The sequence below is a fragment of the Schistocerca cancellata genome, chromosome 3, assembly GCF_023864275.1.
Source record: "Schistocerca cancellata isolate TAMUIC-IGC-003103 chromosome 3, iqSchCanc2.1, whole genome shotgun sequence".
In the NCBI taxonomy this organism is placed as follows: Eukaryota; Metazoa; Arthropoda; class Insecta; order Orthoptera; family Acrididae; genus Schistocerca; species Schistocerca cancellata.
Window position 1 is genome coordinate 307,817,668 of NC_064628.1, and position 19,813 is coordinate 307,837,480.

Consider the following 19,813-nt stretch of genomic DNA (forward strand, 5'->3'; position numbering starts at 1 on the left):
TGGTTTTATCACCAAAGTAAAAAGCCCTCATAGACAGTCAGCATTGCTTAAGCCTTCAGTACAAATTTCTATGCTTCCCATCTAAATGGTATACCCAAGCATCTGAGAACTTTATTAAAGTTGAGAAATAGATCATTATTTTTTTAGCCCTGAATATTAATAATGATGCTGAATGTATTTTTTAATAAATACAGTAGTTAGGCAGTATTGTGTCTACTGACCAGCAGTTTACACAGAAAATATTTAGAATCCTTGTCCAAAAGAGGTAAATATATACAAGTTACACAAAATAAATGAGAGAGTATAGAATACATACTAATGATAACTTTACTGAAATTTTAAGTACTGGTCAAAATATCATTAAAAATATTGTCATTACCCCAAGCACAAAGGATATACAATGAAAGGAAATTTTAAGTACTGGCAGAAATATCACTGAACAACATTTTTACTGCCCCAAGCAGAAACAACATGGGATGATACATAAAGAAATAAACATGGAATAAACTATAAATGCAGTGCATGGACTGAATTAGACAAATCCTACAGAAAAAATGGCAGTCATTTGCATAAGAGAATGAATGCTTTCACTGGATATAATTCTTTTACAGATCTGAAAATTTCTGATTCTTAATTTAAATTTTCACATTGCCTTTTATGTTTGTATTTCAGTACAACCTTCATTTATTAGTGATTATATCAAAATTTGTGGAAGTCATGTCCACCTATTATTTGTAAGATATATTTAACACACAAAGAAAAAAAGATAGCTAAAAAAGAAAAACTTCTTTGAAAATTATAAGCACATACACTTTAGATGAGTCTGGCATCCTACCAAAATATACCTATAGCAGTTCAGAAAATGATAAGTGTTATTGAGAAATCAAAATGAATCATATTTTCTCACCACTAATGAAATGCATATTTGCATGGAGTTTAATTATACATAGTCTGATTTTAATACATAGTCTGATTTTAATGTCAAAGACATTAGTAGTTGGAAATATTTCTGCATCTGAAAATGTACATTTAAGAACATGTTTGACAAATAAGATATAATTTATAATTTTAATTTCACCTCTGCTGTCAGGTACAACTGCCATTAGATCAGTCATTCTGTTTTTGTCAGAAAATAACCTACTAACAAATGTACTATTATAGAGGAAACTAATACTGCTGAGATTTAGTTAGGAACAACTGTGCTTGAAAAGTAAGTAGCTGGTAAGTTGTGATGTGATAATGTGAAAAACTATACTAATTCCATATGAAAAATTTAAGCATACTTTGGTAATAGAGCAATTTCTGCTCATACATTCAAGTTTTTTTAAGTGAGTAGACTTACATTCAGCTTGAAATGGATGTGGTAGAATACTTTTGATGGCAAAGATATGATATGGCTGGAGATTATGGCATTAGCATAGAACTGCTAAAATTATATTTTTAAAAGAAATTATGAAGAAACATCTATAAATTCTTTCACAAAGCTTAGACTATCTGTGGTCAAGGGGGTAAGAGGTTGTAATATCTGTTCTCATGTGTTGCACAGCTGTTACAAGAATGACAGATGAGCAAAACATAAAGATATTACAAAATAAACAATCTTAAACACTTGTCAAGAAATTATTTTTGTGCATAAAACGATATATGTGTTCAGAAAGTTTTGCACAGATGTGACATGAAAACAAATTTTTATCATTCAGTATGGAATTTTCCGTCCCATTACAACTTACATTTCTGTTATTTTACTAACTCAACCATATTTCATTATGGATATCTGATCTATGAAAATAAACTTTTTACCTATGTGATAACAATAAAATAGTATTAGCACCATGGTCTATTTAAAATAATTACATACACTCTAAAATGAGAACCTATCTCCACCTAGTAAAAATCATTTCATACCCTTTATCAGATATTATTTTTAATCAACTTGTTTATCAGTTCATACTCAAACACAGCACCTTCAAAAATATACCTTACACCATGTACTCCTCTTAGCAAAGTTACAATACTAATCTTTTTCTGTACAAACCAGCCTTTCTTCATCACAGAGAAAGTTTTTTTTTTGTTTTGTTTTGTTTTACAAGGTAACCATCATTTTGTATTGTCCTCATCCTAAAATAGATTCGTTGACACAACAACCAACATGGTTAGCACTAGATAGGCACATAAGTTTATTAATTGTAGTGTTGCTTTTAACCAGCCAATAAAACTAATCAGCTGACTGCATTTCATCTTAGAAAATACATATTCATTTCTCAAAATGTCTTGATTTTCACCATAAAATGAGCAAAAATATAGTAATGAGGTGTAATCAACAATAATATGGATTGAGAATCACTCTTAAGTAGTACATGTAATTAGAATGTGCGATTAATATTTTACAATAAGTACTTCTGCACTCCTCAGTAACCACTTCTGTTGCAATTCAAGACAGCAACAATTATTCTTGTTTACATTTTGTGCTGTTCATTAAGGCAAGAAATAACTTATAGAAGTGTGTATTACCATTTCTTTTCCAGCTACCAGTTTTTTTAACACACTCCTTTTTAATGTCACTGCAAGATGCATTAAATATCACGCATTAATGTCTGAAGAAGAAAAGAAAATTCTGCAGGCAAAAAATACACTTTGGGAGAAAAATAAAAGGCACCATAACTTAATGAAACTCACTCTTTGATCAACATGCATTTCATCTTAAATAACACTGTATTATACAGTGTCCCAAAAATTTCACCTTAATGTCAGACTGACTGTCTAATAGACAGTTCAGAAAAAATACTGTGGTCTACAACCTTTCAAATTTACGTAGATACCTGTAGCGAATATTCGTCAGGTTTGCTCCTTCATGTGAGCGGGGAAGCCTTAACTATTTGTGCGTCCGCGCAACAACTGCCTTTTCCTCTTCATCAGCACTAGACTCAAGTGAAGAGGAGGAAGAAGAAGAGGAAGAAGATGTGGCAAGAACAGCAAGCCGTGGTGGAGGAGGACGCACAGTTGGCCATCTTCCATTGCCACCTGCAATGTCCAGAGGAGAACTGATATTATCTTCTTCTGGAATCGGATTTACAGATGATCCTAATTCCAGCATTGAGCCTCTTCTTGCAGTGGGTGGACGTCTTCCTGGTCCTGGGAGAGATACTGGCTCCTCTATAAGGAGCACAGTGTTGGAAGTTGGTGGTGGGGATTCTCGAAGTGAAGATTCTGAACTTGCCCTTGATTCCTGGTGAACTGAACCAGCACTTTCTCGTCGAAACAGTCCAATTACGGAAGTCACTTTTGGTTGCTCTATGCCCCCTGAAAAAATATCATACAAATTTATTTATTGTGAACTGCTATTCCAATATCCTTCAGGAAATAGACATCTGACAGCAGGATATCAACACTTGCAAACATTTATGGGAAATTTCATAATACGTCAAAAGACAAAGTCTGTAAGCTGCCAACATTTTCATCACCCAACGATGTATGTTTAAAGAACAGTTTCATCGAAGGGGCTTCATTTAATTAATGAAGGTTGTGATGTTAGAATAACAAAAATGTGTGTTTATATGGGAGAATAAAGCAGATTTAAAATGATATATGAGAAGAAATTATGTTTGTATGCATAGCTACATTTCATAATTAGTGCATGTTCTATCTGCAACTTGGACATCATCAGACTGCAAGTCTAAAGGCCCAGTATTTCATCTATATATGGTCCTTTGTAATTTAGTCTGTTTCATGTCTGACAATGATTTCTGTATATTATAAATGATGAACAGTATCATGATTTAGATTCAATATTAAAATATTCAATATTAAATTTCTAATAGAGAATTCCAATAACACTCCAACATATCCTGCAAAGACTTGTGATAAATGTGAATAAAATTTAAATTGTTTATACACTGCAGACATTTTTAAGACATGAGAACACAGATGCTACACTTTGCAAAATATAAGGAAGATTAGATTACAATTTGTTAATATTGTAAATATTAGTAGAATCAAATCTTAAGTTTTATAGTACAATGTGTGTTATGCCATGTTAGAAATGTAATTTGACTGTAATACTGAAGACAGTGACCAGTATTCAGTTTTTGCATATTTTACCACCGTAAATACTTTATAAATGTGGCAACATTGTGAGAAGTAAGGCCCTCTGATATTTATTATGTAAGTTGTGTATATCCTACAGCATTCTGTCTTTCAGTGATCTGGACAGATTTCAAAAAATGGGGAACTGTTTTCTATTTAATACAGTTCATATTTCTTTAAAGTAAGGGAAGAATGCAAATCTGCTGATTACTTATTGTCAACAAAAGAAACTTTTTCCAGTATATTTCATACATGGTGAGATTACTTTAAAAAAAGCTATATCTGCAAAACTGCTCTGAAAAATGGAAGCCACGGTATCAAGAATTTCAAGATTTCATTCTTCAGAACATTTTCCTCATTCTCGTTTTTTATTTGAAAACTTACAATATGCATTCTCACAGAGCAGCAGATAATTATCTCATATCTCTGTTACTAATCAGCTGGATCCCTCAAAAATTGTGAAAGGTATCAGAAGGATGAAAAGATTCAGGAATCACTGATATTTTTAAGATTGAGGAAGCTTCAAAAACATTACTTTTTTAAGTTACCCATCTGTAACTACTCACTACTCAATTTCAGAATAGTTTCAACAGTATACACACAGCAGCCATCAGAACTAGAATCTTCTCTCATCCCTCTCTTCCCCACATGACCCACCAGCTTTATTTTCAGAAGAATATCAGCATTTCTTTCTTAAATGTTTTTGTCACAAGCATAAAAATTTTGTTGTAATTAGTTGGAACTGGTTAGTATGGAAGTTATATCTACTGCAACATCTGAAACAGTCTTCTCTTGTGTACACTTTAATTAATATTTGTCCATCAATTAAAGGTTAAACTGCTCAATACACAATCTTTCCAACCATACAATAAGGCAAAATTAACAGAGTACAAAGAGAAGTAATTGCCAATACCACTGGGATGAGCAGCACTTCAAAAACACTAAAAAATAAAAGGTGACAGAGCACAATATATCAGGAGAAACCATTAGATGAAACTGCCCTGGTTTTTTTGAACAAGAAATTAGAAGATTCAATCATTGTCTCCTCATGTGTTGATCATCTTTCTTCTACCAATTTATTTTCATATGTCTCACGTCCCTCATATCAAAAGTTTACACTCATGGTAAATCAAAAGAGCTTCAAATTTCCATAGAAACTGGACTGATAGTGAAGCGGTGATGTGAAAGTTTTACTAATGTTGTTATTCTATCTTGGACTTTCCACTGTTCAAAGTGGAACTTGCAGTTAAGCTCCCACTCAATGCAAGTTTATGTGGCTGGTAGTTTCTGGACATATATTAACAACCTTAACAACTGCTTTGTATCAAGGATTTATGTGGCTAACATTTCCCACATATTGATTTAGCGAATGAGTGCTTGGTTCCATTTGAAAATGAACCAAAAGGACTGCAGTAACCTTTCATTTAGGTAAACTCACTTTGGGATTCTTAAAATTACAATTTTTATACGCAGTATTTACTTTTTGAAAGTAATCTATGATTTTATATTAATGTCTACCACATGTACTATAAATATAATTTTAGCATTCTGTAGTATTTTGATGGGTTCATATTACTACTGATAAATCTATTATTAAAACAGGAACATTACATTTATAACAGATACACAGCAAAAATATAATGAGATTAAGAGGATACAAAGGTGAAAATAATCCTTGGTGAAAATAATCCTTCTATCTATCTCTCTTTAAGGAAAAACTATTGAATCACCCAGCTACTGAGTGGCTGAGGAGGGTAGGTGTGAGAAGGAGATTCTCAATTTATTGTCCTCCTCTTTGAACAGTAAGGTACTGAGTTTATATAAGCTCCTGATGAAGTTCTGTGTCTGTGTCATTAAAACAGTGTAACTATACATATCACATGAGATGTGTGAAGGTTTTACAAGCAAGAGAGCTGCCTGAAAATAAAGCATTGGGCAATAATCATCCATTGGTATTGTATCATTTAATCTAATGGAAAGTATTAGGAAAACATTTTTTACTCTTAAAAAAAATCTCTCTTAACCTCCCCTTAGATCTGAGAGGGGCAAATATCAGTAACATATCATCGCAACACCAGTCAATGCTAGACCAAAACGAGCCAACATAAGCACAAATGTGAAGACATCACCCACTTCAAAAATTTACTGGAATGGAAAAAAAAACCACACACACAGTACCAGAATAAAAATGTATACACACCAATGATTCAGAGCCTCATGGTCACAGAGGTCTTGCAATAATGGCTAAACCTTGCCATGCCATAGAAGGTGAAAAAACAAATGTTGAACCATTAGTTGAAGATTACTAAGATTAATCATCAAGTGAACAAAAGTGAGAGAATGAATAGACTAATGAGATATTCAACAAATTGTAGATGGACAGATGTTTCCAGGTCATTAAATCATACGAGTGGAGGAAAGAGAATTTGTTGGAATGGCACTTCTATTCCCAATGGCATTGTGTTTGGTCACCAATCATATCTGAAGAAGATAAATGCACATTTGCAAGACATCAGCCCCAAAAATTGATCCAGGTTGAAAATTTCATCATAATTATGACGGTATGCAGTTATAACCTTCTGACAGTACAGATTTTAAACTTTCATGCAAACTGGTTGTCCATCACTCAGTTCAACCCACCACAGCCACCTATTGCCTGAGCATGAAGTACCATTCAATGCAACTAGTAGGAGGTTTGTGAATTGACATTGGTAACATGCTTTTTCTCAAAATGCACAGTGTATGACCCGTAGCTAGTGCCAGAGATCTCTTTGCATTGAACATTTTAATGTTCCATTACATTTTAAATGAATTGGTGTGTAATTAAAAAAAATAGTGTATCACTGTTGTGTGTTACTTCCTTTGGATTTTAAAGCTGGCACTTTTAAAGTCACTAAACAAATGAATCATTCATGTGGAAAAGATGGCTGGTGTCAAAGTATAAGTGCTGAAGTTTGTTGTGCAGCTACTGTACTGTCTTTTATGTGGGTCTGTTAAGCTATCCATAATGATGTCTGCACATGCAGAGTACATCATCCGAAAAAAGTAAAAAATATTGGCACACCTGTATGTAATGCAGACTGATGACTAGCTGCCATGAGAGGTGGATCCACAAGTATGAAATGAGGTGGGGTGTATTACTTCATCAGGAGAGAAGCTGTCTCAGCAGAGCAAAAAATCCATTATGGACATTTCAATCCTCCTCAAGCTGCCCAAGTCAACTGTTGGTTACGTGAATGTAAAGTGTAAACTTTAAAAAACAATGACAGCTAAACCAATGAAAGGCTGCCCTTATGTACTGATGGGCAGTGACCTTCAGAAGTTGTGGAGGGTGGTTGCAAAAAAAAAATTGCCTGAAATCAGTGGAAGGAATCACTCAAGAGTTCAAAGTATTATCAGCAGTTCAGCTAGCACAATGACTGTGCACAGGGAGTTGAAAAGATTGGGGTACAAGGGTCAAGCAGCTTCTCGTAAGCCACACATTTTCGTAGTCAAGGCTAAGCCACACTTGAGATGGTGTGAAGGTCAATGCAGCTGCAGAGTAGGCAACTAAAAAGTGATGATTTTGAGTAATAAAGATGCAGATGCAATATGTCAAGCAGCTCCTCATAATCCACACATTTCTATAATCAATGCTAAGTGAAATTTGAGATGGTGTAAAGACCAACACAACTGGACAGTGGATGACTGGAAATTGGCAATTTTGAGTAAAGTAGATATAGAATCTTCTTCTATATGCTGAAGCAATCTGATGGGCAGTTGAGGTTTGGCAAATGCCTGAAGGATGTTCCCTGCCATCATGTGTAGTACCAACAGTATACTACAAAGGAGGTGGTGTTACAATATGGGGGTGTCTTTGACAGTTAGGGTGTAGTCCCCTTCTTTCATTTATGAAAAAGATAAATCTAGAAGGATATGAACACCCTATACAGCATTGTGTCCTGCATAGAGTAGAGGAACAGTTTGGAGGCGACGATTGTTTGTATCAGCATGACCATGCAGTTTGTTGAAGCAGCATCTCTAAAGCTTGATTTCTGGACAATAACATTACTGAAATGGACTGTTTTGCACAGAGTCCTGTCTTCACAACATAACACTTTCAGGTGACAAAGAGCTGTTGCTTTCCCACAGCTATTTAGACACTTTATTGAAAGTGTCCCTAGTACAGTTAAAGTCATCATAAAAGTGAAGGATGGATGCATCCTGTATTAATTTTCACCAATGGGTGTCTGGATACTTTTGATCAGACAGTGTATATACTTTGCAACACAGAACACCCACAGCACACTCTTCAGCATATGATAAGGGATGCTTGTTCTGCTGAATATGCTAACTGGAGATTGCTCCTCTCAGTATCAGTACCTCTGATGCTTGCAGACAAGAACTTGTTACATAATATGTGCTTCACTCTTGTCACCACCAGGCTGTAGTTAATGATAATTTATTCTAGTCTCAATTTATTTCTTCTTCTATCATTTCCATTCCTTGTATCTTCTTTTCTTTTTTCTCTCCAGTACCACTATTATGTCCCATCTTAAATCTCCCCTTGTTTTAGGTGTACTTCCACTCACTTAGGTTCACCTGCAAAACTTTTTTCCCTTTTTTAATTTCTCATATTACCAAATATTGTCTGGTACTAATAATCCATTTTCCTCTCTTATTATACTAAGTATGTTTCTTTTGGATTTTGGCTCTGAAGAAGAACATTATCCAAAAGCTGAGGAAAAATTTGAGTACTGTTTATGTGCCTATCAACCATCCAACACATCAACTACATGGAAAATGATTATCATTGCTCTTCGTGTTACTTGTATTGTCCCTTAGACAATCCAGTACCACATCTGAGTAAAAGCTTTTATGTCTTAATGATTCTTGGAGGTGCACCAATGAACAGGCAATTGTGAGTGCATATTGTGCACATTTACATTCAAACATAAAATATGGAATCATATTCGGGAGTAATTTTCCTGCAACACTGAAATTTTTAGGGATACAAAAGAAATGTAACAGAATTATACTGGGAAAAACATTAGGACATTCACAAATATTTTTAATTAAAAACTTAATCTTATCACCACTGTTCTTACAAACATCTCAAAACATTAGTGGCTGCCTAGAAGCTTAGAATTATTACAGAGAAAATGAAAAAAAATAATATCAAACATTCACAATTACTGTGCAAGACAGCAAGGTAGCCTGTATAATGTCTTAAATAATCATCTATTGAACAGAATGTGCAAATATAAATAAATACAGTATAACCTTAGGATTATGACTTTTGGCATCATAAAGTATGATGGACTGTACAAGATGCAATGGAGATAAATAAATGGAGATAAATAAACAAAACTATAGTTCTTTTTCCAGTCTTTGACCTGATATCCTGAAGAGTCTGGCTGGTATTTTTATCAATATCCGAATGTTGTTTTTTCCAAGTTCGTATGAAGCTTTTTGAAAGGCTAGTCAAAGATAAGAACTGAATCTTCACTGCGGTTTCCCTTCACTGTGATCTCACTTTCAGCCCTCAATAATGAAATAATATGACTCTTTGGTCAGCGGTTGAGCTCCCATGAGGAGATTGTCTTTGGAATTTGGAGTTCACTGTGAACAATTGTTTAGTCCACTTTTATTCAAGTTTTATGACTGTGAGCGTAATAAACTTTTATAACAGCCGAAATCTACTTTTTGCACTTCACTGCAAGCTTTTTCGCCATGAATCTACATAGTGGTGCCAGGAACTTTCACAGTGGGGACACCACAATAAACAACAGCAGCCATTACAACTTCAAAAAAAAAAAAGTTCAAATGTGTGTGAAATCTTATGGGACTTAACTGCTAAGGTCATCAGTCCCTAAGCTTACACACTCATCATCATCATCATCAGCCAATTCAATCATTAGATGATGTGGCCTCTTTGAGTTGTGGATTCAGGTAGGCTTTCAGAAGTATTCTCCAAGTGGGATGGTCTTGGGCAGTTCTCTGCCAGGTGTTACCAGTGATCTTCTTGATGTCTTTGTCCCATCTGTCTGGTGGTCTTCCTCTAGGCCTTTGGTGGTCTCTCGGACTCCACTCCAGTACTAGCTTCATCCATCTGTTGTCTTTTCTTCTTGCAACGTGGCCAGCCCACTGCCATTTCAAGGAACCTACTCTCTCTAAGATGTCAATAACCTTCGTCACAGACCGGATGTCATCTGCCCTTTTCCTTTCCTTTCTTGTATAACCCAGCATTGATCTCTCCATGGCTCTCTGTGCTGTCCTAAGTTTCCCTTTTGTGAATGAGTTCAGTGTCCATGTCTCGCAGCCATACGTCATCACAGGAAGAATGCATTGATCAAATACTGCTTTCTTCAGATTTACTGACATTTTTGATCTGAATACTTTTGAATTCTTCCCAAATGCTTGCCAGCCAAGCTTGATGCGTCGATAGATTTCTGGCCTTATGTCTCCCTTCACATTTATAATCTGGCCAAGGTAGACTTATTCACTGACCTCTTCTAGTAGACTGTCCTTGACTTTCACATCTCCAGCTGGGACCCATTTGTTGGATATTACTTTTGTTTTGGAAAGGTTCATGTTCAAGCCAACCAGCTGACATTCTGATGCAAGATCTGTAACTAAGTTTAGGAGCTCTGCGAAGTCTTTGGCCAGTAAGGCAATATCATCAGCAAATCTCAAGTTGGTAAGCCTTCTTCCATTAATTCTAATTCCCTTATCTTCCCAGCTCAGCTTTGACATAGCCATTTCCAATACAGCAGAGAACAGTTTTGGGGAGATGGGATCGCCTTGCTTGACACCCCTCATGATGTGGAATTCTTGAGTTGATTCGCCGATGTTAACATAAGCTGAAGAAATCTCGTAGATTTTCCTGAGCACTTCAATGTATGCTGCTCCCACTCCTTGCTCACTCAAAGCTTGGAAGACAGCTACATGGCTAACCGAGTCAAATGCCTTTTCAAAGTCAACAAAGTCAATGCAGAGAGGCAGTTGGTATTCATTCGCTCTGCTTATCACTTCACTAACGGTCAGAATGTGGTCAATAGTGCTAAAATTGCTTCAGAATCCAGCTTGTTCTATAGGTTGGGCTGAGTCTAGGGTGGAACTAATTCGGTTTAACAAGATCTTTGTGAAAATTTTGTACAAAATTGAGAGCAAGCTGATAGGATGGTAGTTTTTAATATTGTGAATACTTCCTTTCTTGTGTATCAAAATAATCTTAGCCTTGTTCCACGATAGTGGGACTGAAGCATAGTGCAGGCAGGAAGTAAATACTTTTGCCACGTGGTTTATTGTTACCTCTCCTGCCAGTTTGAGGATGTCAACGCTGAGCTCATCATCACCTGGCACTGTTCCCTTCTTCATGCTATCTAGAGCACACTTGACTTCCGATGGGAGTATATCTGGAACACTAGGTATATCATTCACATTAGATACACTCAAATTTTCCCCTGGATTGCTATACAAATTGCTATAAACGTCTCTGATGAACTTCAAAACCGCCTCCTTTTCAGTGATTTGACTGTCATTTCCATCGAGTGTGATAATCTGGTTTTTACCAATTGTGAGTTTGTGTTTGGCTGACTTTAAACTTGTCTTGTTCTCCAAGTTTGCTCGTAAGGTGTCTTCAGTGAATTTCTCTATGTCAGTTTTCATTTCTCTTCGCACTGCCTTACATAGTTCGGAATACGCAACCATGTCACGATCGGTTTGGATTTTCATTTCTCTCCTCTGTTGTAAAAGGGTTTCAGTTTTGGCACTGAATTTCTTTGGTTGTTTATTTTTTTGGCATAGGCCACCGACTTCTTGTGCACTTGAAACAATCATTTCCACCAAATCACAATCTTTAGTTACGTGGAACTTGCTTTGGAGGACTTCTTGGAATTTTGAGGAATGTTCTTCCAGGTTTTTGAGGTTGATTACCCTTCTCTTCCCTTTCATAAGTTTACTCCTTTCATTTCTTACATTGAGTTCAACCCTTGCTCTCACAAGACGGTGATCACTGCCAGTGTTGAACTGATTTAGCACTGATACGTCTTTTACAATCTGCGGAATATTTGACAGAATAAAGTCTATCTCATTTTTGACACTGAAATTTGGGCTCCTCCAAGTCCATTTTCGGTCAGGGTGCTTCTTAAAGAACGTATTCATGATGGACATACTGGTGTACTCAGTGAACTGAACTAATCTCTCACCTCTATTGTTTCGGTCGTCAATCCCATAGTTGCCCACCACTGTGTCGCCTTGTTTCTTGGTGCCAACTTTTGCATTGAAATCACCAATGACCATCTGGAAGCTTACACACTACTTAACCTAAATTATCCTAAGGACAAACACACACACTCATGCCCGAGGGAGGACTCGAACCTCCGCCAGGACCTGCCGCACAGTTCATGGCTGCAGTGCCTTAGAACACTTGGCTAATCCCGCGCGGCCATTACAACTCCATCAGTGCATCTTGCCTGAATGCCTTCGTATGACAATTGAGTCATCTCACTATTGTCACTTGTGTGAAAAACATTTACAAGTTTAGTGCCTCTCAAGATACTTTGTATAATGTTTTTCACTGCACATATTAAACTACAGTGTATGTGAAATGGAAAAGTGATATTCTTCCATACTGTGCTATTGACTGCAACAATGGGCCACATGTGCATGACCAATGTGCAATGACTTTTGATCTCCTTGATGATTTTGGTAAAGAGTTTACTCAACCTTTCCAACAAGACAATGTTCTACACTATTTCCTGACTATGAAAATTTGTGATGTCAGATTTTATAGGCCAACCTACACTGAGCACATTCCAGCCACATCCACTCACAACCCCACGTGGGGCCCAGCTGACTGGGCATGCATGATCACAGGGATTCTGTCTGCTACCTCCCTCAGGCCACATGGCCCAGCATGTCAACAACAAAATGTTTGTGAGCAAGCTACCACCATTCCGACTGGAACGCCCAGCAACATGGCATCACTGATGACACTTCCAAGTTTGTCATCCTTTTGAGCAACATAGGACAGAATGCCCAAATTACCAGCCACAATTAACAGCAAATTGAGCAGCACCAAAGATGAGTTGTCCCACTAGTTCACAAAAGCATTGGAGCAACAGTTGTCCAGTTGTGACAGGTGATTTTCAAGGACGCAATGGATAACAGAACACCATCTCATATTTAGACATCTCTATACAGCTATCTCCTCATCACTCATGCCAGATAACACTTTTTAGACACTATGGCTCATCAAAGTACCGCCACAGATCCAGATGGCAATGATCTCACATGAAAATAAAAAATGGAAAGCAAATTAGTCCTGGCTGACAAGAATTTTGTAATTCTGGAACGAAAATACACAAATGTCTTGGACAAAATGGTCACTGTAGTGGGCAGCCTCCATGACCTGAACAGTTCTGGACTTGCATTCAGTCATGTAACTAGTGTGACATGGTGTCCACAATCACTAGCAGCTGACATGACCCAATTGCAGTGTGCAAAGATGTCACCTAATGTTAAAAACTCATGGGTCAAACAAGTTTTGCCCATATACTAAGTGACACAATAGATTCTATGTGCTACATTTCTTAGCAACACACACACACACACACACACACACACACACACACACACACACACACACTTGTGAACCAATCTTGGGTGCAGATTTCTTCTGATACTTTCACTTTTTCCTGGATTTGATATGCTTAACCCTCCAGCAAATCAACAGTGGTGAATCCATACATGGCATCACCAGTAGTCCACCAATATATGCACAGCCTGCTTCAGGAGTCATTAATCTAACAAGCACCTTCAATGTGCTCCACATATGACAATCATCAACAGTTACTTGATGACTGTCAAATTTTATAATCAGAAGATTGTGAAGTGTTCTGTAAGATATGAGCTGGATGCCACATGTCCTTTTCTGCAGCACACTCCCTGCACAACTAATATCAATGAAACAGCAAATGTCATGGCATTGGCAATCAACACACACATAGGGCCGCAACACATTGCAGTTCGCGAGCCCCCAACAACTCATGTTAGTACAATGAATTTTTCTTACAGTGTGCACATGTCCTCTGTGCCCCTCAGGTTTTGCATATGATATCTCAGCAGAGAGGAATTCACCATGAAACTGAGGAAAAAATCAAAACTAAAACATGTTGTCTGTTCAACAGACAGTTAATTTACAGCTACAAACTGCCCAGTGACATCAAACTGATCATGATTACATCAATATTATCAGCTGATGGGTTTCTTGCTACCACAGCTCCTAGGTTGCAACACTCGCCTCCTAGGATGCTAGTGGGTCCCGATAGTACTGTACTCACTACCCTGTCACCTCCACAGTCCGCTGTTCATTTAGAACTTTTTTTGTATTTTCTTAATCAATGCCAGTATGTCATATATTACCCATGGCTCTCAGTTTTTGTGCCTCTTTCAATTTCAATAGTTTTCTTGAGGTACTTACTTACTTTTTTTCCACACAGACCTTGAAGTGCCATGATTTCTTTCATCACATATTCTTTTCTTGCAAAGTAGTCTGGCTTTTTAGTTCCTCCACATTGTCAGCTGCATCAAACTAGTCTTCAAACTGATGTCCACAACAACAACAACAACAACAACAACAACAATGAAAACAACAACTACTTATCTAGGTTCAAATGTTTCAGTTGCTTTCTCTTTAACTGTTACTGGAACTTCATTAGTGCTATAGTATGGTCAATATCATTGGCAGAACCTGGATAGCTCTTGTTGTACTTGACTTGACTACTGAACCTTTATTTTATCAAAGTATGGTGCAATTTTTTCTTGACCTTCTGACATCTTCTCCTTATATATTCTTCTCAGGGCCTTCATAAATTGTATTCATATTGATTAACTCATGCTCAGCATAGCCTTCTATTTTATTTCTCCCTTATCATTTTGTTTACCAACTGGAACTCTCATGTTATATCATTTCACCTATTTTCACCAGCCATTACATTCTACTCTGTAATTGCAATGAATTCCAATCTTCTTTGACAAATTTTAATAATATTATCACACGCTAACAGAATTCCACTGTCTTCCAACTCTGTGACCAACAAATTCACCATCAATAATGATCACTATGTTACAGACAGTACTTTCATCTATTTCCAATGCCCTACTGGCTGTTATTCCCACCTTTGCGGTGCCTTTCTGTGACCCACACTTGAAAAAAGAAATATCGCTCTTCTTACCCTTGCATGTCACATGTAGCTAAAATATCTATCTATGTCCTTTCCATATCTAACTTTAGATTTTCTACTTTCATGAACTGTTTAGCATTCTAACATTCAGTGTGTTCATTTCTCTTTTTGTGGAAACTCATAAAGGTACAGGAGACCAGGCAGTTTATATCATCAAATCAAAACTCATAAAAAGCATTAATGAAGTCTGCTGCACTGATATATTTGAGACCCAAAAATGTTTAGAAAAGTATACATGAATATAATGTATACTGCAGAAGGCTTGTAATACATGCTGTTGTTGTTGTGGTCTTCAGTCTAGAGAGTGATTTGATGCAGCTCTCCTTGCTACTCTACCCTGTGCAAGCTGCTTTATCTCTGAGTAATACTGCAACCTACATCCTTCTGAATGTGCTTAGTGTATTCATCTCTTGGTCTCCCTTTAGGATTTTTACCCCCCACACTTCCCTCCAATACTAAATTGGTGATCCCTTGATGCCTCAGAACATGTCCTACCAACTGATCCCTTCTTTTAGACAGGTTGTGACACAAATTCCTCTTCTCCTCAAGTCTATTCAGTACCTCCTCATTAGTTACATGACCTACCCATTTAATCTTCAGCATTCTTCTGTAGCAACACATTTTGAAAACTTCTATTTTCTTTTTGTTTAAACTACTTATTGTCCATGTTTCACTTCCATACATGGCTACATGCCATTCGAATATTTTCAGAAAAGACTCCCAGAGACTTACATGACCTACCCATTTAATCTTCAGCATTCTTCTGTAGCAACACATTTTGAAAACTTCTATTTTTTTTGTTTAAACTACTTATTGTCCATGTTTCACTTCCATACATGGCTACATGCCATTCGAATATTTTCAGAAAAGACTCCCAGAGACGTAAGTCTATACTTCATGTTAACAAACTTCTCTTCTTCAGAAATGCTTTCCTTGCCATTGCCAGTCTACATTTTATACCCTCTCTACTTTGACCATCATCAGTTACTTTGCTCCCTAAATATCAAAACTCATCTACTACTTTAAGTGTCTCGTTTCCTTAATTCCCTCAGCATCACCTGATTTAATTTGACTACATTCCATTATCCACATTTTGATTTTGTTGATTTTCATCTTATATCCTCCTTTCCATTCCATTTGACTGTTCTTCCAGGACTTTTGCTGTCTCTGACAGAACTACAATGTCATCTGAGAACCTCAAAGTTTTTATTTCTATTCCATGGATTTTAATACCTAGCCCAATTTTTTCTTTTGTTTCCTTTATTGCTTGCTCAATATACAGATCGAGTAACATCAGTGATAGGCTACAACCCTGTCTCACTCCCTTCTCAACCACTGCTTCTCATTCATGCCCCTTGACTCCTATAACTGCCATCTGATGTCTGTACAAATTGTAAATAGCATTTCATTCCCTGTATTTTACCCCTGCCACCTTCAGAATTTGAAAGAGAGTATTCCGTCAACATGTCAAAACTTTCTCTAAGTCTACAAATGCTAGAAATGTAGGTTTGCCTTTCCTTGATCTATCTTCTAAGATAAGTCATAGGGTCAGTATTGCCTTGCATGTTCCAACATTTCTCTGGAATTCAAACTGATCTTCCCTGAGGTCGGCCTCTACCAGTTTTTCCATTCGCCTGTAAAGAATTTGTGTTAGTATTTTGCAGCTGTGACTTATTAAACTAATAGCTCCTTGATTTCACACCTATCAACACCTGCTTTCTTTGGTATTGGAACTATTGTATTATTCTTGAAGTCTGAGGGTATTTCACCTGTCTCATACTTCTTGCTCACATTCTTCACACTGTATCATATCTCCCATTTCATCTTCATCTATGTCCTGTTCCATTTCCATAATATTTCCCTCAAGTACATCACACTTGTATAGATTATGTAAATACTCCTTCCACTTTTCTGCTTTCCCTTCTTTGCTTAGGACTAGTTTTCCATCTGAGCTCTTGATATTTGTACAGGTGGTTTTCTTCTCTCCAAAGGTATCTTTAATTTTCCTGTAGGCTGTATCTATCTTACCACTAGTGCTATTTGCCTCTACATCCTTACATTTGCCTGCTAGCCATCCCTGCTTAGCCATTTTGCACTTCCTGTTGATCTCATTTTTGAAACGTTTGTATTCCTTTTCAACTGCTTCATTTACTGCATTTTGATATTTCCTCCTTTCATCAATTAAATTCAATATCTTTTCTGTTACCCAAGGATTTCTACTAGCCCTCAACTTTTTACCTACTTGATCCTCTGCTGCCTTCACTATTTCATCTCTCAAAGCTACCCATTCTTCCTCTGTATTTCTTTGCCCAGTTCTTGTCAATCATTACCTAATGCTTTCTCCGTAGCTCTCTGCAACCTCTTTCTCTTTCAGTTTAACCAGGTCCCATCTCCTCAATTTCCCACCTTTTTGCAGTTTCTTCAGTTTGAATCTACAGTTTATTATCAATAAATTGTTGTCAGAGTACACATCTGCCCCTGGAAATGTCTTACAATTTAAAACCTGGTCCCTAAACCTCTGTCTTATCATTACATAATCTATCTGAAACCTTCCAGTGTCTCCAAGCCTCTTCCACGTAGACAACATTCTTTCATGATTCTTGAACCAAGTGTTAGCTATGATTAAGTTATGCTCTGTGCAAAATTCTACCAGGCAGCTTACTCTTTCATTCATTACCCTCAGCCCATATTCACCTACGACTTTTCCTTCTCTTACTTTTCCTACTATCAAATTCCAGTCCCCGATGACTATTAAACTTTCATCTCCCTTAACTCTCTGAATAATTTATTTTATCATATCATAAATTTCTTCAATATCTTCATCATCTGTAATACATATGCCTCTACAATAATGACAGTCAATGTTATCAAGGTAAATAAGTGCTCAATTTCTGAAGTATTGTCATTTGGTTTAGTTCACATTTCTCTAGAAAGCATAACAGTCCCATTTGTTTACATCAGTGTACTTGTAAGTAAGACAGATCTGAAATGGAAAGCTGGGCTATGTAATACACTATAATATCAAATATTTTATGATTTTACCTTACAAATTTAAAAATTACTTGTTAGTAAGTGCATAATTGTATGCTATTCTGGTCAAATAATGAAGTTAGAAATCAAATAATTATAAAAGAAAGTGACACCCACAGGCATCACAATAGTAGACTTAACATGTAATTGTTCACCTGTAGCATGGAAAAACATAGGTTCAGAAGTCATTGTGTTTAATTGTTGTGTAAGTATTAGCTCTGGCTGTCTATGCTGAAGGAATGGTGGGAACGGAAGTAAGAATACCATTTGTCATACACTCTGACCCTGACAGTATTGCATTACGAATTACAGTGGTCACTACGAAAAATCTTTTTCAGAAATAATTAGGCAGTTAGAAATGTGGTACTTATTAGGATCTGCGACAGCTTGGCTGTAAGTCACTTTCATATAGATGCTACTAGTGATGATATATCATGCAAGAAAGTGCCTATTTTTAAGAACACAACTTTTGAAAATGATGTGTTTGTACAGATATGAACTGTAACAGATATCAATCAAGTAAAATGACTTCTCTTTGACACACTGGTGAGAAGAAAGCCATTGTATTGCTTTGCTTTCTGTGTAAAACTTTAGAAGGCTGTTTTTTCAGTAAAATATTAGCTGTCTTGAGACCTAGCACTACTTATGCCTCCCATACAATTTTTTCTTAAACAGCATTGTTCAAGCCTTTGTAATATACAAATTATATCCCTTTAGTTTTAAAATTTTGGAACTATGACATCCAGAATTATTGATGACTTCCGTCATCTGAATGTTGTAGCATTAAATTGAAGATACTGTCATTGCCTTCCCAGCGTGTAGTTTGTATCATTTTCATCTTGTCTGATACTGGCTAGTGCACCACCAGCATTCAAAGTTGGAACTGCTCAAAAACCAATAGACTATTTTGTTAATACATTGGGACAAATACTTTGAGAATTACAGAAAAGTAAGTTAATCTTATTTACAATGAAACTGACAGTTTTTCTGTTTCAGCTACCAGCACCTTCATTTGATTGCCTATTTTGTTTCATCCATTTTATCAATTTTCCTTAACTCACAGGTGTTGAAAGTAGTACTGATACTGCTGCACTTGGCATAGTGCTTTGATTATTACAGTAAACTATCAACTATGCATTAACTTTGTTAGTAAATTTGTTAACTACAAATATCAGCTGTGGATTTGTGGAATAGGGATGTGGTTGTTAGTTACCTAGGAATGTAGCAGAAGGTGAATTGTATGCAAGGTATTCCTTATTGGAACACCAGGCAGGGAACTCGCTCTGCTTGACAGGACCAGTGCTTAATTCGCCTTCGTCGTCACGCTTCCAAGGCAACATGGTCTCAGTAGCAGTAGGAGTCGTCACACGTGCACATTCTGTACATATAACACACACAAGCACATGCTACATACTCTGTGGTTTGAAACAAAATAATCACAAACACAAACAACACAAAGTGTTCAGTTACAT

The 19,813-nt window shown here is 36.6% G+C and overlaps 1 protein-coding gene across 1 annotated transcript in view; it reads right to left on the bottom strand.

Annotated features, from left to right (window-relative positions):
• Positions 1–1,994: 1,994 nt before the first annotated feature.
• LOC126176285 (sodium/hydrogen exchanger 3) overlaps positions 1,995–19,813 on the bottom strand; it is a 649,283-nt gene continuing 631,464 nt past the window's right edge. The window contains exons 13-14 of the mRNA XM_049923434.1: positions 19,555–19,719; positions 1,995–3,300 (exon numbers count right to left, since the gene is read on the bottom strand). Coding sequence (XP_049779391.1) covers positions 2,873–3,300; positions 19,555–19,719 — 593 coding nt within the window. The 3' untranslated portion in view covers positions 1,995–2,872. The remainder of the gene's footprint in view (positions 3,301–19,554; positions 19,720–19,813) is intronic.